Raw genomic sequence first — 19901 nt, forward strand, 5'->3', positions numbered from 1 at the left:
ACACACATCGAAAAGAGTCTAAAAGACATCATCAGAGAAGCAAAAAATAAAAATAAAATGATACATTGAGCGATATGACAGATACGTGCGGGCTTCCGTGAATCTAGAGCTACGCAGGAGACGTGGGAGAGGCCTTTGACCGTTTGGCATCCTTCTTGAGTCCGCCAATGTGGAGCTTGCCCGCCAGTTCTCGTGCCTTTGAATCGGGCCCGTCGGCAAACGCCTTGCGAACCTCGCCGTTGTTGTTGGCCAGGGTCAGAGCCGCCCCGTTGCGCGAGACAGGCCCCGCTGCCGTGGAAGTGGCAGCAATAATGTCGTCTCCAGCGATGCCAGCCTTGAAGCCGATGAGATACTGCATCGACCCCCACTCAATGACCTTGCGCTCGAGCCAGCGCAAGTCGACGGGCTTGTTGAGAAAGTCATTGCACCCAGCTGCCAGGGCGGCAACCCTGTCAGAGTTGAGCACGGAGGCTGTCAGGGCGACGATGATGACACTGGCCCGAGAAGTGAGACCGCCCAAAGGTGTGGTCGCGAGGCTCGTGCTGCTGGCCCCTTCGGCAATGGCGGCCGATGGCGGCGACGGTGCTATCTCGAGCTTCCCATGTTGGTCGTTGGCAGTGGTGCTGATCGGCGTCGTTGACGTCAGGACGCCAATGTTGGCATTTCTTTCATATCGCCGAATCTCCTTTGTCGCCTCAATGCCGTCCATTACTGGGAGTTGGATGTCCATCTGTAGACAAGCTAGGTCAGAAACAATGAAGAAAGCTGGGAGAGAAGAATGACTCACAAGGATCAAATGGAAGCCTCCTTCCCGCCATCGATCCACGGCCTCCCTTCCATCGCGTGCCACGTCGTACTGGATCTTCTTGCGATCAAAAAAGGTGCTGAGAATCTTGATGTTGATCGGGTTGTCTTCAACGATGAGCACCTTGATGGGTGGTAGCACCTTGATCTGCTTCGCCGCCTTCTTTGGGCCCGTGCTCCGCTTCTGCGTCGGAGTGAAGCCGGCACCAATGAGGAGACCAGACTGAGGCTGGGCCGACGGCCTGACGGGCGCATGAAGGTTTGTGTTGGCAAACGTCTGTCGAGTAGCGTGCAGGGCGGCATCGGGCGCTCCAATCGGTGATGGTACCGTTGCCGCTGGGTGAGCAGGCGAGACAGAGGTCGCGACCTTTTGCTTGCCTTTGCCATTCTCGACTGGTACCTTTGCTTTCCCACCTGGCTGAGCGGGCTTTGTGCTCTTCTTGCCGCCGTCGCTCTTGGGCTTTGGAGTCTTCGGGGTCTGGTCGCGGACCTGGGTCGCTGCTGCCGTCAAGCTCTGATGTATACTGATTTGAGGAGACAGATAATCATCCTCCTTCGAGCTAGCTGTGCTCAAGGAGTTATGCAGAGGAGTCGCGACAGGCGGTCGATTGCCGTGTAGGACGCTCTCGAGCTCCACCTGGGGCTCGAACATGCTTCCGCTCGGATACTCTTGCAGCTCCAGGCTCTCGTTTGAGCGAGGGCTGGCCATGGCGGAGGGCCCATCGCCCGTTTGTGATGGCGCAGCAGCTGTACGCTTGCCCTGGATTGACCTCCTCCTGGGTCCAAGCTCAGTGGCCGATCCCATCGCCGCTCCCGTTTCCGCTCGTGAACCTGCGTCTGCCCCGAGTCTTCCACCGCCAGCACTTGCCCTCGCTCCCTGCTCGTCACTGCCCTTGTGAACGCTGCTGGGCGTACGACTGCCGTGGGACGACGTCTTTGGCTGGAAAAAGATACCGGCAGGCCGTCCATCGGGCGACTGGATCATCATGCCTACTGCTCCACTCGAACCCATACGGGCGGCCGTCTCGCTAAAGTACTCGAGCGCGTCAGTGGGCATTGGACTCGTCGAAGGCCTTGACGCCGATCCAGCCTTGACAGTCTTTGCACCCTCGGTCGCCGCTGGCAAGAGCAGACCTTCTGCGTTCCCTTCAACCTTGGCATCCGAAGCGGATGGACCAGACCGTGTATCACCAGTCTCGGCCGCTTCGACCTTCTTCGATGGGGGCTCCTTTTGATGCTTCTCTGAGAATTCCGGCTGGGGTGGGAGGTCGATGTGCAAGGGAGACCCTTTGTCTGTGTGCTCATGCTCCTTTTTCTCTTGTTTGCGCGACACTCCGGGCAGATTCGATTTTGAAGCGACGGGAAACTTCGCCCTCTCTTGCATTGAGGGCGACGGTGCCACCGAGGACGGACTGCTGGCGTCATCGCCAGTACCCAGGCCGACGCCCTGCATTGCGGCAGCGGCAGCAGGGGAAAGAGGGCTGGTGGCAATCGGTGAGAAGAAAGGGTCGACGAGGGGCTTGTGGATGGCTGTATGCATGGCCGTCAGAATCCTCCTAGTGCCTGCAGGCTTGGGCACGACGATAATCTCGGGCAGAGGCGTGTTGCTCTGGCTGGCTGACTCGACGATAGGCTGAATCGTGTCGCGGACCACTCTGAAGTTGCTGAGGCTGGAAAAGTAGAGGATGGCTTGCGTCGAGTCGAAGAGGCTGTCTCGTCTTCGCTCTTCGATCTCTTCGCCCACACTCTTTTTTCTCGGCGGCGACGAGGAGGCCACCCTACTTGTGACCGGAGAGCCCATGGCCGAACGAAGCGTTGCTATGCCGGAGCGTATTCTGAGAAGCTCGCGGTGAAGAACGTCTGGATCATCGTCGATGATGATGAAGCTGAACGGAGTAAGGCGGTCATTGTCCGAGAACGGCTCGCTGCTTGCCGAAGGGTCTGACTGGCTCGTTCTAGTTTTGCTTTTCCGCTGCCCCATCTGTAGTGTCAGCGGCACGCCAGTGACTGGATCAAGGACTGCCGTGACCGAGTTTGAAGTCTTGTTGTCCACCTCGTGTCCCATTCCCAAGCCGCTCGGGTAGCTGACGAGGCTGGGCCGATTGCCAGAGAGGGCCACGGCCGTCCTCATCGAACGACTCGAGTGGCTGGTCCACGTCGCGCCGATCGGTGCGCTTGGAGAAGCCTCGACTGCAGAAAGGCTCGCCGTCTGGCAGCCGCACCGGTGCAGAAAGGCCGTGAGATGCTTGACAAAGTCACTCGTGGGTCTGCCGTGGATGGCCACTTTCCTACCCTGAAGGTCCTGGTCGACAAAGTCGACGAGCTCCTTTGCCGACGGCTCTTCGGCCAAGCGCAGAGAAGGAAGAAAGCGCTGCCGCGCCTCGCTCTCACGCGGGTGCAGGTCACCGGCCTCGGCGAGACGGCCTCCCGGCTGAAAGTCAAAGATCAACGTCTGCCGCAGACCATGCCTGGGCGCATCCTCGTCTCCACCCGTAAAGAGTCTCCTCTCGACGGACGCCCCCGCCGCATCTGCCACATCCTCGAGAGGCGCCGTCCATTCCTCTGGCATGTCTATTGGTTGATCGTGCAGAATAGTGACGCTGAATGCGCACCGCGGTGATCCACCGTCAGTCTCGGTCACTTGCACATCCAACTCCACGACGGCCTGCAGGCCTGCCTTTTCCAGACTTCTCGAGACGAGCTGAGGGTGTCATCCATGTCAGATTGCGCAGATAGAGAGGGGGAGGGCGCCGAAAAGTCAACTCACCTGCACCATCGCGAAGCGTGTGGCCCCTTCATCGCCCTTGACGCTGCACCCAGTCGCGCTGATTGGAGTGTGCGTACCGTGCTGCTGCTGCTGTTGTCGCCGTTTCCTAGTGCCGACATCATTACTCTGGAGAAGGACGAGGTCGATGTGCCTCTCTGCCGCCTGGCCGGCGGCCATATCGGCCACCCTCTGCGTCAGTTCAAAGACGTCAAAGTCGACGTATTGGGCCGTGCTAGGTCGCGGCGCGAGACCAGCACGCGCCGATGCCGACGAGTCGCTGCGCCTCATCGACACGCCTCCGACCCTCTGGACAGCTGCAATGGCGCTTGCGCTCCGATCCTCTCCACCGCCCTTGCTACCTTCGAGAGGTTGCGATGCGGACCGCCGAGCCTTGCCGCGCGCGGGAAAACCCCCTCCGTCGGGCGACCCACCCTCGGCCACGCGCGCAAAGAGCCAGTTGAGGGTGCGGCAGGCCTCCAGAAGCGCCTCGATGCTCGTCACTGGCACCTGCAGGCTCATGGCCGAGAGACGCTCGTGGGATGGATCGAGAAGGTGGGGCGGGATGACCTGGAGCAGCGTCGAGATGGGCAGCTGCAATGTGTCGGCCAGGAGCGAGGGAAAGAGGCTCGAGTCGAGCGCCGTCGAGTCAAGCGCCGCCCGTGCCGAGTCCTCGCGCTCTCGGTCCGTGTGTCGTCCAGTGGACGGTCCGGCCTCGTCACTGCGGTCCTGATCCATCGGCGCGGCTCCTGACTGTGGACTCTGCGAGACGCGCGCCGGCGCTGCTGTTGCTGCCGTTGCGCCTGGCAGCGGGACATCACCAGGAAATGGATGCCGAAGCGCGCCCAGCTTGTTACTGGCCTGCGAGTGCGGCACAGTCAGAGACCTGTGAAAGGGAAAGGGGCGCCGTGGCAGAAATGCATAGTCGGACGCCAACGAGGAGCCAGCCTCTGCGCCATTCGTTCCAGGCAGCATCATTGTCGAGTTACGGGTCGCGAGCATCGGTGACGGCCTCTTCAGCGGCGACGACCACGCTGGATCAGGAGGCGCCGTCATCTCGGCGTGCAATGGCCTGTAGGCGTAGCTACTGCTGAACCTCCTGCTGCTTCTGTCAGTGCTGTTTGTGGTGTTGCTGCTGGTGCTACAAATGCCATGGGACGACGTGGGACGAGCTGGCCTGTACCCTGCTACCTCCAGGCAGATTTGGTCGGACAGCGAGTGGAGTAGAAAGTCGACTTCGCGCAGATCGCTTTCCACGTGGCGCGATGGGGCGAAAGTCGCGATACGGTGACTAAATGGAACAAGCCCTAGCAGCAGCACCTTTTGACAGGCTGTGCTGTCGAGCAAAATTGCTAGCTAGGACGTTTTCTCACTGCTGCTCCACCGGCGCATGCCTTTGCATAAGACGCGGATATCTGCATACAGGGCTACCAGCGAAGCCGCTAGCTCCTGATAGCCAACGATGCCTCGGTCCCGGCCTGTCGGTGTGCCGTCACAGATGGGAACGTGCGATGGCGCACGAGCCACCCTCGCACCTTGACAGTGCCTGGTCTGCCATGGGGGAACAGTTTGAATGGTCGATAGTCGTCCTCAGGAGTTGGTAAGAGACCACAATCACCTCCTTCCGAGCATCCTAACGCAAATGGCAGTGCAAGCCCAGGACACCGGCCTCAAAGAGGATCATTCGCAGGCGCTCAACAAGACTTGGCACCCCTTTGGCCAAGACGAGGACCATGCCGAGGCACAAGAGCATGCTCAAAAGGGTGACTCGCAGGAGAAGGGCGATGGGAAGAAAAACCCCATCTCAGCGTTGGTGAGCGGCTTCAAGAAGCTCAACCCACACCATCACAAGGACGGAAAGGACAAGCAGGACGGCCATGAGGACAACGGCGCGGGCAATGAGAAGAAGGCGGGAGGCTCGCATCGCTTGTCCAATCTGATCCATCTCCACAGCGAGGTGATTGTGAAATGCTTATCAGCATCTGTCCTAGCTGTCTAACGGTGATTCCGACAGGTCAAGAGGGACCTCAGCGATCCCGTGCTCTACCCCGAGCTTGAGAAGGACGCAATACTTCGGTAAGCTGTTACTCTCTGTGCAGGAAAGGACAGTCACATGCGGGCTGACGCTTCAATGCTAGCCGTGACAACACCCTGAGTCCTGAAGAGAAGGCCTTCATCGATGCAAGGAAGAAGCTCATCGTCTCCTCGGGAGCGCTGAAGAAGTTCCTCCGTCTACCCGAGGAGGAAGACGTCCATCCTGATGACGTGCCCGTCATTGCTCTTGGTGGTAGCGGTGGTGGATACAGAGCCTGTCTGTGGGTTTAGCCGCGCGTGCATCCTTGTGCCGTCTCTACCGTAGCTGACTAGACATTCCAGCGGCTTTCTGGCTTACATCGAGGAGATGCAGCAGCAGACTGATGAAAAGACCCTCGGTGGGATGTGGGACCTCATCATGTACAGCGCAGGCGTCTCTGGGAGCTGCTGGACGCTTGGAGGGTGAGTTGAGCCGGCTGCCAGCCTCTAGCTACATCTCTTACACTGTCAGAATCGGAAAAGACTCTACACTTTTGCCAGCATGCAGGCCTCTTTCCTCCTCGACCACTTTGCGTGCTCGTCGCAGCATCACCCGCTGTCCATGTCGGCCATTGATGCCGTCGCTCGAAGTGCCAATGGCATCTACTTTCAGCTAGCCCCCATCCTCCAGAAGCTGAAAATTGGTCACCTGCACCCTGGACCGCTCGATCTTTACGGCACCTTGGTGACCTCGCACATCTTCTTTTCGCCTTTGGCCCTCTCTGAGCCACCGAAGCCCCTCTCCACCGAGCCAGACGAGGGTGAGGAGGCAGCGCAAGGGAAAAAGGGCGTCAGTGGACCATCGCTCCGACGCGAATGGTTTCAGTTCAGCCGTTGCTTCAAGCGAGCCGGGCTTCAGACGGGCCAGAATCCGCTACCGCTCCTCACGGCCGTGCGTCACGAGAGGCCCTGGAAGGTGAGTCGTATCGCGTTGCCACAGTCTCATTTTGCGGTTTCTCAAAATTGAAGCGGCGCATTCCAGGACTGGCATTCAGCCGAAGAACCTTTCAAGAACACTAGCAACCATGACGCAGACGAACACAGCGACCCACACGCATGGTGGCAGTGGTTCGAGTTCTCTCCCATCGAATTTGGAAGCGATGAGCTCGAGGGCTGGATCCCAACCTGGAGTTTCGGTAGGCGTTTCGAAAAGGGCACCAGCACGCAGAAGTTGCCTGAACGAAGCCTTAGCCTGGTCCTAGGCATCTGCACCAGCGCACCAGCAGGGCCACTGGCGGCCTGGCTAGCCACGCTCTACCGCAACCTCCCCAAGGGCGCCTTTGGCACGCGTATTCGAAATGCCGCTGACCACTGGGTCGAGGAGCACCCTGACAAGGCAGAGAGACTGCAGTCGCATCACCCGGTCCACGCAATGAATGAGGCCAATCCTTTCTTTGGTGCTGAAACGAAAGAAGGTCGAGGCCAAGGCTTCGAGAACTCGCCCAGGATCCACCTCGTCGACGCGGGCATGTCCAACAATCTGCCCACCTACTCCTTCTTTCGACCTGGACGAGACGTAGACATCATGCTCCTCGGCGACTTTTCCAGCGATGTCCAGAGCGGCGCTGCTCTGGAACGCATCGCCGATTTTGGCCGTACAAAGGGCTTGGATATCCAAGAGCGCGTCAAGCTCGAGCCTCTGTCCGAGTGGCCTCAGGAAGAGGACAAGGATGGCAAGAAGAAGAACAAGACGCTGAGCGCAGATGAAATTGCCGAGAGATTCAAGGGCAGATACGCCCGGATCCTCGATGCCAAGTCGATCCCGGACGAGGATCGCACAGAGGAGGAGGGCCCCACGCACGTCGACGATGATGGCATTCGCTACAACAAGCGACACCAGCCACAGGCCACCAACGGCGCCACGCTCATCTACCTTCCCTTGCTGCCCAACAAGTGCCAACCGGACTATGACCCGAGCACAGCTTCCTTCTCGAGCAGCTACAACCTCGTGTGGTCGGAGGAAGAAGTCAACATCATTCGCAAGACAAGCCGTGCCGACATTGTGAGTTCTGTGTCCTGGCCTTCCTTTTCTTTCAATCTCTGACTCTGTATGTCCAGAACGAGGGTGTCGATGAGATCCGCAAGGTTGTGCAAGACGTCTACAACGCTAAGAAGGCTGCCCGCCTATCCAAACAGTCGTAGAGATTCTCTTAATTCCTTTTCTCTCTCCCCCCATGATTACCGCTAGCTGGCTGGCTGGCTCTCTAGAGGATGTTGATCGAATCGGGTCAAATTGCTCTAATTCACACGTGCGCTTCTTTTCTAGCTTTTTGATTGATCACAGGGGAGGGGAAGCAAGCGGACGGACGGAAGCGTCGACGCGATTTTTAGGCTTCGTTTCACCCTGACTATCAAGACGGGGCCAGGGAAAGAGCATGGCAGTCGATTCACCGGCATCGAGCAGCCGCTGCTCTGCGCCGCCTTCTGCCTGCTCTGCTCCTCCCACTGAAGATCATCGATCTTCCGCTGCCACAATGGCCCTCGCCAGGGGAAAAAGAAGAAGGCGAAGAAGGCGTTTGCGACTCGCCGATGTCGTCTTTCCTCTCGCCATTCTCTTTTTCCTCGCCAGCAGCGTTTTGCCGACAGTAAGCGCCTCGCAAGGAGACCGGTCACCAGAGTACCAAAGTTGCGTGAGCTCGTGCACCAAGGATTCTTGCTCGGGCGATCCCGAATGGGACGACGGGACAGCCAAGACGACGAGGCTCCCGATGATGCTCCGGCTCACCTTCTGGAACTGCATCGATGACTGCAAGTACCACTGCACCCACCGTGTCACCAACGCGGCCCAAAGTCGGGTCCGAAAAATTCGCGAAGAGACGAGGGCGCTCGTCGATGCAAAGGGTGCTGCCGAGGACTGGTCGATGGCAAAGCAGCGGAGCGTGGCCGAGCAGATGGTCAAGGAGAGGCTCGACGCCATGCGGCCCGTCGAGAAGCAGATGGTCCAATTCCACGGCAAATGGGTCTTTGTCCGCTTCCTGGGCTGCCAGGAACCCATGTCGGTCCTCTTCTCGCTCATGAACTTCTTTGTCCACCAGAGGGCTGTCCGGCAGCTCGGCAAGCACATTCCCGAAGCATTCCCACTCAAGCTCGTCTACATCCTCCATGCCCTCGTCAGCTGCAACGCCTGGTTCTGGTCCGCCGTCTTTCATGCGCGCGACAAGAACTTCACCGAGAGGATGGACTACTTTTCGGCGGGCGCCGTTGTCCTGGGCGGGCTCTTCTTCTCCCTCTCGAGGCTCTTTCGCCTGGCGCCGGGCACGGTCGCCTTTGGCCTGCTGGCACGCATCTGCGGAGCCTGCCTCGGCCTCCATATCCTCTACCTCAGCTTCGGCCGGTTCGACTACTCGTACAACATGACTGCCAACGTGGTGGTCGGTCTCGCGCACAGCCTGCTCTGGCTCGCCTATTCGTTCAGCCCGTCTGCATTCGCTGCCCGGTCGCTCGGCTCTTCGCTCTCGGATCGATACAGCGCCTCGCGTGCGGCCATGCGGGCCAGTCGCCCCCCATCAGGGATCGCCGGCGCCGCTGCTGCAGGCTCACCGCCCCCGGGCACAACGGCGCACTCCAACGGCGGATCGCCTCCCGCGCCCGTCTCCGCCGCCATCCCACCGCCGTCGTCGTCCAAACGGGCCCGCCATCAGCTGCGAAAGATTGTCTTTTTGCTCTTGGCCGCTTCTGCCTTGGAGCTGCTTGACTTTCCCCCAATTCTGCGCGCGCTCGACGCACACGCCCTCTGGCACCTCGCCACCGTCCCGCTCGCTTCGATGTGGTACGGCTGGCTGATTGAGGATGCACGCGAGTGCGTCGCATCGGGCTTCTTTGTCGGCGAGGGGATAAAGGGACCCAAGCTGTTGACCGAGGGGAGTGCCGCGGCCGCCGAGGTCGTTGTGCCGGCGCTGGAGAGGGCAAAGGAGTGGGCCTCGAGTGCCGCTTCGAGCGCCGCTGCGTCTGCCCGACACCGGGGTATCAACTTTGACTGGGACAATCTCCAAGGTGCCGCGAGCGCGAGTGGAGTCGAGCTGAATGCGCTCACACACAAGCTCAATGCCCTGGCAAGAGGCACTCTCAATGGCATTGGCGGCGGCCACGGGGGGCAAGGGCATGCCAACAGCGCAAGCACGCCCCACGTCGTCGTGCCAGGTGTTGCAGTCGGTGGCAGCACCACGCCCGGTGTGGATCTCGGAGCAGGCGGCGGCGGCGGCAGCAGCTCGAGGGAGCGGGAAAAGCAACGAGAGCTCGGCGATCGGGGGATCGTCTAGAGCTCTCTCTCCTCTCACTGTCGACTTTTCTGCCGGCTCGCAGCCTCTGTGGTCATTGTTCATCATTCATCGTTTGATTGGTTTGGAATTAATATCTGTCCCCAGTTCGGAGAGTGTGTGACGTGACATGTGACTGGCAGTGGGCATGTAGAGCAAAGTAAAAGTGTCCGGAGCTGCCCACTGAAGTAGTTTCTGCAAATGAAACCCTGCAACCTTCAGTGGCGTGCGAGCCGTGAAAGGTGGAAGAGGAAGAGATAGAGAGAGGGGAGTCATGGGAATAATGCCTGACATTGCTTCACGTCCGTCCGCCCGCGACTCGAGCGCCCGGGAACATTTACGATAAATCTACATGAAGAAACGCGCGGGGGAAGGGGAAACCCGGAAAAATAAAAGCTGGGAAGTCCCCCCCCCCCCCCCCCCCCCCCCCCGCCCCCGCCTGGCGCGTCGTTGGTATCGGTCTTTCTGGTGGCGCCTTCCGTCGACATTGCTGGGCTTTGTTATTTAGCCAGTCTGGTGGCCGCACCTCGTGCATACCTCTTTCTTGTCGATGCAGAGCGCGATGAGGCCGCAGGGGAAACAGCACACCGCGACAATGATGCCGACGACGCCGAATTTTGTGTCGTACGAGTGGTTGCCCCGCGCGCACTGGGCCATGACTGAGTGAAAGTAGTGTTCGTTCAACTCATCAGCACAACAGTGACTGCAGGACGGAGATGGAGAAAGATGCATGGAGTACTCACGCTGCTGCTGGTACGCTGCTCCTTCGCTCAAGCCGTACGCAGCTCCGCCAATGCCGGCCTGCTGCCCGAAGGGAGCCTGTGCGCCAACGGAGCCGATGCCCGCGTGCGTCGAGCCGCCGCCGCCGCCGTGGAGGTGCGGCTGTTGACCAGGCGACGTGGCGGGCGTGCCACCGGGCTGGGCGTACCTCATCTCATGAGCAGGCTGGTGGAGGCCCGCTCCGCCCGCAGGCAGGGTACCGGCGGGGGACTGCGTCCACTGGTGCGGCGCATCGTACGCCGGCACGGGCGTTGAAGACTGGGGATGCTTCTCAGACATGTTTGTAACGTTGGGTGCTGGTGGCAAGGAAGGCAGGCATGTCGTACTACACCCCCCCCCTTCTTATACTGTCGGCCATCCTCTTGAGATTTCCCGCTCCTGAGCCAAGCGGCGAACTGTACCTCGCGGTCGTCGCCTTCACCGCATGATTGATTCTCTATTCAAAAATATGCACCTTGGACAAGGAGCAGCTCGTACCTTTATTTTTCTTTACTTTTTCTCCACTGCGCAAGACGCACACACACACACACACACACACACACACAGCCGTCGAGGCACTTAAAATCGTCTACACGCACGGGAAAGCTTTTCTGATTGGCACCTGCCTACCATCAGGCACCGCACCGCCTTGGCGTTGGAAATATTTTCTTTGACTTTGGGCGTCTGTGCCCAGGCCTGATCCTCACATTACACACCGCTCCTGTGCTGTTTATTTATGCAGCGACCCGATCGACTACAAAGTAACAGAAGTAGTGAGCGCGAGCCGTTCATTATTACTGCTACTGTGCGTTTACACGCTCTCCTGTCAGACGACATCCTGCATCTTGAATAACCTCACTTCGCCTTGGCAAATCTCCACCTGGCATTACTTCTATCGTTCACTACTTCCCGCTCATGAGTCGACTCTCTTCGGTCAGTGACTGTGGAACCAATCTGCGCTCTCTTGAGAATGACGACGCCCACCTCTCGCCTTCCGCGACGTCTTTCGTCGAGTCAAGATCTTGGAACGCGCGCCAGGAACAAAAAAAAAAAAAAAAAAAAAAAAAAAAGGGACTGCAAGCAAAAATGGCCCGTGCGAAACATCGGTGGCCAAAGCTGACATCATTTGCTTAGGTAGGTAGGTTGAGGCAATTCTTCGCGCAATACGATCCTCGACGCCTCTTGCTTGCCAGAACGAGAACGAGCACCAGCATCAAGTCTCACGATTCTGGCTCTCCGATACTCTCTCGCTGCTTGCCGACTGTTGCCACGAGCATCGATGGCTGTTGCTGCTTCCTCGTCGACGCCTCGTCGCTCGACGCGGTCTTCTACCACGGCGGCGACGGCGGCTGTCAAGAAAGAGGAACCCCTCACGCCCCCTCAGACACCCAGTCCGACAAAACGAAGGGCACCTGCTAACAAGCGGAAGCGTTCTGCCTCGCCCGCTGTCAAGAGAGAAGCCAAGAAAGAGGATGAGGACGCAAAAGCCGACGAGAAGCCAAAGAAGGCAAAGCAGACGACGACGGACAAGAAACTGGCTTCGCTCAGAGCGAGCCTCGCCAGCGGCCCCTTTCCCACGCATGCTAGACCGACAGCCGAAGAAGCGCAGCAAGTCGCCGAGATCTTGACGGAAGCACACGGATATAAGACGATGCCCTTCAAGCAACCGCCCCGCGGCGACGATCGCTTCGGCGGCTGTGGCGATGTCGCATCCGTGCTCGACGCCACGGTGCGCACGATTCTCTCTTGCAATACCTCGGGCAAGAACAGCCGCAATGCGCACAAGAGCCTCTGCGAGACATTTGGCAAAAACAACTGGCAGGCGATCTTGGACGCGTCGCACGCCGATGTCGCGCGATCCATCCAGTGTGGCGGCCTGCACGAGAACAAGGCGCGGACGATCCAGGGCGTGCTGAGACAGACCCTCGAGAGGCACGGCAAGCTCTCGCTTGACCATCTTCACGATGCCAATTCCACCCAGGTCATGGAAGAGCTCGTCAGCTTCAACGGCGTGGGGCCCAAGGTGGCTAGCTGCGTCAGCGCCTTTTGCATCGGCAACGACGAGATGGCAGTCGACACGCATGTCCACCGGCTCTGCAGGAAACTCGGCTGGGTTCCGGACAAAGCGACGCGAGACCAGACATAGTGAGTAGAATGTGTTTCCTCGTCCTTGGCAGGCCATCACGTTGACACCTGTCATCCAAACCCTAGCTACCACTTGTACGAGCGCATCCCCTCGAAGCTCAAGTATCCGCTTCACGTTCTCCTCATCAAGCACGGCAAGGCGTGTGCCGAGTGCTCCGCGAGAGGCTTCGCCACGGATCGCTACGCATCACCGGACTGGGAAAAGGAGGGGATGAGCGTCATCTCGGGCGTCAAACAGGAGGAGTGGAAGGAGGACGATAAGGCCAAATTCGACGTCGTCAAGTGCCCCCTGCGCCAGGCTGGCCTCTTCTCCAAGTCGCGCGCAGCAGGCATCAAGAAGGAGTCCATCAAACAAGAAAATGGCTCGCCGGTAAAGAAGGTGGGAGGCAGTCGAGTCAAGAAAGAGGAGGTAGAGGAGGAGGCATGAATTTTTGTATTAGTTCATTCTCTTCAAGTGTGCTCGCAATGTCTACACCATCACGATTCCGTTTCCGCTCCCCAGTTCTGGTCTTGGCCTACTCTCGAGCACGCGCCGCATCTCCTCTTCTGACACAGCCTGCTTCGCTGATGAGGAAGACGAGGCAGAAGCAGACGAGGCTGCCGAAGCGCGGAGGTGCTGAATGACCGGGTCGATCTCTGCTTCGCCCGCTCGACTGCCCATGCCGCCGGCAATTGGCTGGACACGCCAGTTCTGTACATGCGGTGTGTCAGTCGACAAACTAATCTAGAAGGCCAATGGCTGCTCACAAAGAGGTAGAAGCGCAGGAAGCCGTCTCCCGGACCAAACTTCTGGTCTTGCAGGAAGAGGGGGTTGTCCATGACGGTGAGGCAGTTTACCACATCGAAGCCCTCGCGTTTGGCAAGGACGAAGAGGTCCTGCATCAACTCATTGAGCCGAGCTTTGAGGCGCTGCTTGACACCGATGTCTTCCTTGTCCCACGGGGTCACATTGGCCTCGTCTGCCAGCTCCGAACTCGAGAGGCCCGTGATGGGCGATTGCTGCCACTGCGGCACCGAGAATCTCGTCGAGGGTGTCGACTGCTCCGAGGTAGATGGCCTAGCAGAGGAGAAGCTCTCGCTTTGGAAAGGCACATCAGTGGCATAGTAGAAGAGGTATGCTGCCTCTAGCGTCTTGTGCTTGTCGCTGTCGAGGACCGAAGACGGAAGGCTATAGTAGGAGAAGACGTCGGTGATGCATCCCTTTTCCGGGTTCTGATTCGCTTCTCTATCAGCTGAGGAATCGGTTAGAAAGAAGGAAACAGACTCACATCGACGACATAGGTCCAAAGAACCTGCCTGGCCTTTTTCCCTTCGACCTCGCCATGGCCATGCCCGCCCAACATGATGTGTTCGACCTCGTCGTCGGAGAAGCGGGCGGCCATGTCAAATCGCCGCATATACCGTCTCATGAGCCTCCCGACTTGTGCTACGTCCTTCTTCTCCATCGGTCGCAGGTTCGCAACCTGCGTCTGCTCTGGCAATGTGTACCGCGCAAAGTACCGCTCCTTGGTCATACCCAACGGCACCGAGCTGAAGCCAATCTCGAGGAGCTTTTCGGGATTGATGGTGCGATGGTAGTAGCGGGCGCAGCTGATGGGTGTTGGCAGCACAGCGCCTACCGTGTAGATGGCCTGGAAAACACCCGTAAGGTTGCAGCGGCGTGTCACCTCCTTGATCAACACCGGCGCTAGACGCTTCGAGCGTAGCTTCTTGTGTACACAGAGGAAGTTGATCTCGGTACAGTGGTAGGATCTGCCCACGAGTCAGTGACCAGGTAGACGACGAAAGAGGACGGCGCCTACTCACTGCTCTCGAACTCGTAGCTCATGTGGAATGCCCGAAATGAACGCGATGAGCTTGCCGGTACTCTTCACTCGCACGCCAACGTGCCAGAGCTTGTTGAAGCCCGGATGCCTGAGGACCCAATTGAAGAACTCGGGCGAGTAATTAAAGCGTAGTGTTGCGTTGTCGTCCTCGACGTAGTGACCCGAGAGGAGGTCATAAACTTCCTTGAGCTGTTCAGGATCATCGATGTCGACAGTGACCCATTCAAAGTCGCTCGGCAACGGGTAAGGCTCCTGTCTAATCTTTTCCGGCGGCTGGTTGGCCTCGATAGGCCCCTCCTCACGTGTAGATCTAAGCGGCGCATCACCTTTAGGTGCAAGTTGTAAGGAAGGGTACATCTAGGAAGGCAATCGAAGTACTATGGTCTCACCAAATTTGGTCACAGGCTGCGTCTTCCAAAACTTGTGGTCTGCGATGGCCTTGGCGCTCTTTTGCTTGCTCTCTTGGCTCTTGAGCAGGGCATCACGCTCGAGATTCATCATTTCCATGAGTTTCTGGAGGTTCTGTCGGTCCACTTTGCTCGCTGCCACGGGCCCCTGCTCCTTCTCTACGGCCTGCTGCAACTGCTTGACCTGCTCGTCGGTCAATGCATGCGCTTCTTTCCCAGATGACGACGAGGCGGCGCCCTCCTGACCACCCATGCCAAGCTTCTTTTTCAACTTGGCCGCAGCCTTGCTCTTCTTTTTCTTCTTCTGTTTGGCGTTGAGACTTGACCCTTGCTGGGTCGCCTCCTCTCCCTCGTCCTCGTCGCCCTCGTCGCCTTCTTCCTCTCCTTCGTCTCCCTTTTCCGTCTCTCCGGTGGCGCCCTCGACATCTTCAGCCTTCACATGCTGCAGGTCGGCCTTTTTGGTTGTCGCAGCTGCTTCGCCTATGTTGGCCATTTTCGCAATCGTTCACGCTATGTGAGGACCCTATCTTCTAGGCAGTTCCGGACGTCGAGAAGACCAACACTCACCCAGAGTCACGTGGGTCTTGCGAGGGGATTTTCCGTGGCCTACGGTACGGTACGGGTCTCGGTAGCTCTAAAAAATATTTTCTCTCCTTTCTTCTTGGCTTGCTCCTTTTTCCTGTCAAGTCAAGGACCACGACCGCAATGGCAAGCGATGAGCGCTAGGGAGGACTTCGTTAGGGTGGGCAGTCTAGATTCGCTGCGCTCCTCTGCTCGCCATCATATAACGCTACGGAACAAGGTGGAGCAGCACATCTACCACTCGCTGCTCCTCTTTTCCTTTCCGGCCGCTTCCTCTTCACCCAAAGATGATGAAGACGGCTTCTCCTCTCGCTTCTATTGCATGGAAGCTTCGTGCCCCCATCTAGGCGCGCCTTTGGAAAACGCTTCAATCTATGACATAGAAGACGAGGAAGACATCGAAGATGCTGTCATTGTTTGGTGAGTGAAAAACAGCGACGTTGCGCTGGTCAGTCTCGCTGACGCGGCATCATTACAATAGCCCTTGGCATGAGTACGACTTCTCGCTAAGCACAGGCGAGTCTTCGACAGGGCTCAAAGCGTGCACGTATGCCGTCGAGGAGCGAAACGGTGAAATTTGGGTGCAGGAACCCAACGGCGAGACCGACGCGCAGGGCAAAGCACACCGAGCCGGGTGGGAGGTCGTGGAAGTGAGGCCTGTTAGCGAGGCGTTTACTCGCCATCGCGAGCCAGTCGCCAAGAGCCTTCATACTGCCGTCCAGGAGCAGCTCTCGATCTCGGATTCTGTTTCAAGGGAGGAAGATCATATCAAGGACCCTAATCCTCGACCGACGACGCTTGTCGAGTGGGCCGTGCTGGTGCTCAATACCCCCCAACCCAAGCTCAAGGTAGAATATACCTCTCGAGCTGCAAAGGCATTCAGGACTGGGCAATGCAAGGCTGGTGTCGGCGGCGGCCGATGGAGCATCGAAGCAGGTGGTGATCGCAAGTGGCTGCGCAAGGAAAGCGAAGCGCCGCCTGAGGTACCTCCTCGGCTGAAAGATGCCTTGCTGGTCCAGCCTGGCCGGGAGGGAAAGCGCGGAAAGGGCGGCACCGAAAAGGGCAGAATCGCCATGCTTCACTCGCTCGCCAACATTGAGCAGTGGGCCATTGACCTGGCGTGGGACATTATCGCCCGTGGGCCCGAGCTGTACGCACGACACACTTTGTCCTCGCCTACGGCCCCCAGGACGCTTCCGCTGCAGTTTTACTCGGACTGGCTAAAAGTAGCAGAAGACGAATGCAAGCACTTTTCGCTCCTTCAGCAACGGCTCCACGACATGGGCTCCTACTTTGGCCAGCTGCCCGTCCATCACGGTCTGTGGGAGAGTGCGCTGGAGACCAAGGACAGTCTCATGTCGCGTCTCAGCATCATCCACCTCGTTCACGAGGCAAGGGGTCTCGATGCCAACCCGCTCACGATCAAGAAATTTGACAATGCAGGCGACGAACAGAGCGTAGAGGTGAGCATCTAAAGTAGAAGGACTGGCATTACGAGGATGAGCAACAAACATCGATAGAGTCAAGCACGGAGTGCGGTGGATGTCCCTACGTGGAGTCCCTGTACGTGGCGATAAAGATGATTCGTCTCTGAGACCGAGCAACCTTTGACCATAGTTGAGAGAGAGCAAAGACTGACATCGAGTCTCGACAGGTTCTGACAACAATTCACCTCGACGAAGTGACTCACGTCTCGGCGGGTCACCGTTGGCTGACCTTTCTCTGTGCCAATGCAAAGCCGCCACTTTCGCCGGTCGAGGTGTTCCGAGAGGAGGTGCGCCGCCATTTCGCAGGCCGACTCAAGGGGCCCTTCAACGCCCAAGACCGCCTCAAAGCTGGGCTCAGCAAGGAATGGTACGAGGACTTGGCAGGCGAGAGGAAGCGGGACATGGCCCTTGGCGCAGCCCAGAGGGAGGAAATCCCGGGCGGTTGATGCTCTAGATCTTTTCACACTGTACACTAAGCATACATCACTTTCTCGCGGCTCATCAGTACCGTCCTCACTTTCTCAGACTTTGGAAGCCAACTCTCGGAATTGAAGGAATGAGGAGGCGAGAGTAAAAAGTGGGCTTACGTGCGAGAGAGACGTGGACGGCCGCGGGCAAGGATGAGATTCATGTTTGACCACAGTCAATTATGCGTTGCACAGCATCGCAGCGCATCGGCTACGTCAAAACGCCCGCTTGATGAGGGATGTAGGACCAAGGAGGGAGGTCAAGGGGAAGAAAGGACAAAAAACAAAGGCACGGTCATTGTCCGACTGTCCCGCTGTTACCGCCCTCCTCTGTCGGAGCGGAGCGGAAAAGGGCGATGTGCAAGGGAAAGGAGGGAAGGGATGCACTTTTTGCGCTTTGCATGCGCCTTCTGAGCACTGATCTGGCATTGACAAGCCGCTTCCTCTCGTCTACCTGCTAACTTCGGTCTACCGACGCGGCTGCCAGACGCGGAGACATCTACAAGTGATTCAGCCCCGTTGTGCTTGCTTTATGCGCTACAAAGAAATATCAGGTCCCAGCATTGCGAGGGTGTGGTCGAGAGGGAGGCTCAGATCAAAAAGGTGGAATCTCGATCGGGCTGCAAGCCAAGAGGGATAGGGAGCTTCCCCACAATCGCCCACCACCACCACCACCAGACCATCCACTTTGAACGGCTGGACACGCGCCCTCGCTCGTCCAAAGAAAGGAGAGAGGACAGGTACCGCTTTTCTCACTCGGGCGTTTGGCCTCGACCTCGTTCTTCACCCCTCTCACGGGTTTTCATCAGTGACAGAGAGGCCGTTCCAAGGGCAAACGACTCGAATTCACTGGACGTACACCTTTTCGTCTTGTTGTAAAAAAAAGAAAAAAAAAAAAAAGAGGTCGAGCGACTCGGGATTGTTTTGCTATTTTTTCGCCTTCAATCTCCTAATAGAGAGAATCTGGCGTGGCTCAATTCATCCGTTCTCTCTAGCAAGCCTTCTAACAAAGCCATCGGCATCATCATTTCGGTCGACACTGGGTGGCGGGTGACAAAAGGCAGAGCCGAGATGGACAGAGACGAATGGCCGGCCAAGGCGACGCCCTCCTCGCCCAGAATGTCCAATTCGGAATTTGGACTACGACCGATGCCCGCTGAGAGCCAGCTGGAACAGGGGAACAGGGCTGCTGGAGCAGGGCCAAGGAGGACCGCGCCCGAGTCAGCTGCTGAGGGCGCGGTTTTGCCCTTGTGCACGCCCGGGCCCGCCGTGCTCCGCCCTTTGCCTGCAATCTCGTCCACCGCGGCCCCTTTCCAGTCTATTTCGCAGCTCGACGCGCCGCGCCCGCCGCGCCAACAGGCGCCGCCGCCACCGCCGCCGCCTTTGCCGCCACCTCGTTTCCCTCCCACTCCAGCTGGTCCCTCCCTGTCCGTTTCGCGACTTTCCGACATCACTCGATCGTACAGCCAACTTCAACAGACGGACCCTAGGTCAAGAGTCGGATTTGGCGCTCCTACAGCCAGCAGCCATTTCCAAGATACTGTGCGCCGCGGTGAGCAGTTTCCTGGTTTTCTTTTTTTCTTCTTTGTGGCCTTTGCTGAGCACACTTCCTCCCACTCTCCCCCATCCCACTCTCTCTATCTCTCCGCTTCCGCTTTCTTCACGTCGTCGTCGTCCCATTTCCCTTGTCGTGTTCTCCTCAGAGAGCACATCCTTTGTACTACACCGCTACCCCCCTCTGCTCCTAGGCGACAGGGGCTCATCCACCCAGACTAACGCACGCGCCGCCGTTCCTCCGCCTCCCGCTGCCGCTCAGCAGCGACAAAGCGGCTGCTCCGTCCTGCAGCTTAGGCCCCTTCGACCTGGACCATCTTTCGGATCCACCGCAGAAGAAGCCGGTGCGGCTGGCGGCGAAGTTCCACTTCGGCTGCCCAGAGGAGACGCGCCTGCTCGCAGCATGTCTTCCACTGCGAGGATCACGCGCAACGCGACCACCACAGCAACAGCGACGACGACAGCCTCGGCTCCAGCGACAACTGCAGGCACAGCGACTGCAGCTTCGGCACCACGACGGGGATCGCATCTGCCTCCTCCCATTTTCCATCCCCGTAAAAAGCAAAGGGTCTACGGCTCTCGCATGACAAGGAGCAGAAGCTGTCGCAAATCGGAGAGCGGCAACGAAGAAGAGGAAGAAGACATTTCGGGAAGCGACGTTAAAGGTGGGATGAGAACTGACGACAACGATAGGAAAAGAAGGCAGCAAGAGAACGAAGACGAAGACGACGACGACGACGAAGAACAAGAGGAACACGACGAGGTCGAGGGACGAGA

At 58.3% G+C, this 19901-nt stretch overlaps 7 protein-coding genes across 7 annotated transcripts; 4 read left to right on the top strand and 3 right to left on the bottom strand.

The window, feature by feature from the left end:
* Positions 1 to 29: 29 nt before the first annotated feature.
* Positions 30 to 4774, bottom strand: FA10DRAFT_300131 (hypothetical protein). The gene is made up of 3 exons (XM_025524797.1): positions 3572 to 4774; positions 788 to 3505; positions 30 to 730 (listed from the first exon to the last, which is right to left on the bottom strand). The coding sequence occupies exons 1-3, from the start codon at positions 4622 to 4624 to the stop codon at positions 110 to 112; spliced, it is 4392 nt and encodes a 1463-aa protein (XP_025378727.1). The 5' UTR covers positions 4625 to 4774; the 3' UTR covers positions 30 to 109.
* A 121-nt stretch (positions 4775 to 4895) lies between these two features.
* Positions 4896 to 7895, top strand: FA10DRAFT_265379 (FabD/lysophospholipase-like protein). The gene is made up of 7 exons (XM_025521034.1): positions 4896 to 5525; positions 5583 to 5644; positions 5707 to 5883; positions 5945 to 6064; positions 6125 to 6557; positions 6624 to 7643; positions 7700 to 7895. The coding sequence occupies exons 1-7, from the start codon at positions 5211 to 5213 to the stop codon at positions 7781 to 7783; spliced, it is 2211 nt and encodes a 736-aa protein (XP_025378728.1). The 5' UTR covers positions 4896 to 5210; the 3' UTR covers positions 7784 to 7895.
* A 78-nt stretch (positions 7896 to 7973) lies between these two features.
* FA10DRAFT_265380 (Per1-domain-containing protein) lies at positions 7974 to 9976 on the top strand. Its single transcript, XM_025521035.1, has one exon. The coding sequence runs from the start codon at positions 8116 to 8118 to the stop codon at positions 9898 to 9900; it is 1785 nt and encodes a 594-aa protein (XP_025378729.1). The 5' UTR covers positions 7974 to 8115; the 3' UTR covers positions 9901 to 9976.
* Positions 9977 to 10343: 367 nt separating this feature from the next.
* On the bottom strand, positions 10344 to 10977 carry FA10DRAFT_265381 (hypothetical protein). The gene is made up of 2 exons (XM_025521036.1): positions 10641 to 10977; positions 10344 to 10556 (listed from the first exon to the last, which is right to left on the bottom strand). The coding sequence occupies exons 1-2, from the start codon at positions 10954 to 10956 to the stop codon at positions 10402 to 10404; spliced, it is 471 nt and encodes a 156-aa protein (XP_025378730.1). The 5' UTR covers positions 10957 to 10977; the 3' UTR covers positions 10344 to 10401.
* An 821-nt stretch (positions 10978 to 11798) lies between these two features.
* Positions 11799 to 13283, top strand: FA10DRAFT_278330 (DNA glycosylase). Its single transcript, XM_025523450.1, has 2 exons — positions 11799 to 12801; positions 12868 to 13283. The coding sequence occupies exons 1-2, from the start codon at positions 11936 to 11938 to the stop codon at positions 13226 to 13228; spliced, it is 1227 nt and encodes a 408-aa protein (XP_025378731.1). The 5' UTR covers positions 11799 to 11935; the 3' UTR covers positions 13229 to 13283.
* Positions 12995 to 15530, bottom strand: FA10DRAFT_278331 (NMT-domain-containing protein; the record flags this gene model as incomplete). Its single annotated transcript, XM_025523451.1, has 5 exons — positions 12995 to 13492; positions 13549 to 14013; positions 14070 to 14553; positions 14608 to 14953; positions 15017 to 15530. The coding sequence occupies 5 exons, from the start codon at positions 15525 to 15527 to the stop codon at positions 13271 to 13273; spliced, it is 2028 nt and encodes a 675-aa protein (XP_025378732.1). The 3' UTR covers positions 12995 to 13270.
* A 154-nt stretch (positions 15531 to 15684) lies between these two features.
* FA10DRAFT_265384 (DUF455-domain-containing protein) lies at positions 15685 to 17848 on the top strand. The gene is made up of 3 exons (XM_025521037.1): positions 15685 to 16036; positions 16098 to 17079; positions 17271 to 17848. Exons 1-3 carry the CDS (start codon positions 15750 to 15752, stop codon positions 17547 to 17549), a joined length of 1548 nt encoding a protein of 515 aa, XP_025378733.1. The 5' UTR covers positions 15685 to 15749; the 3' UTR covers positions 17550 to 17848.
* Positions 17849 to 19901: the final 2053 nt, after the last annotated feature.

This window comes from Acaromyces ingoldii, assembly GCF_003144295.1.
Source record: "Acaromyces ingoldii strain MCA 4198 unplaced genomic scaffold FA10scaffold_2, whole genome shotgun sequence".
Taxonomy (NCBI): domain Eukaryota; kingdom Fungi; phylum Basidiomycota; class Exobasidiomycetes; order Exobasidiales; family Cryptobasidiaceae; genus Acaromyces; species Acaromyces ingoldii.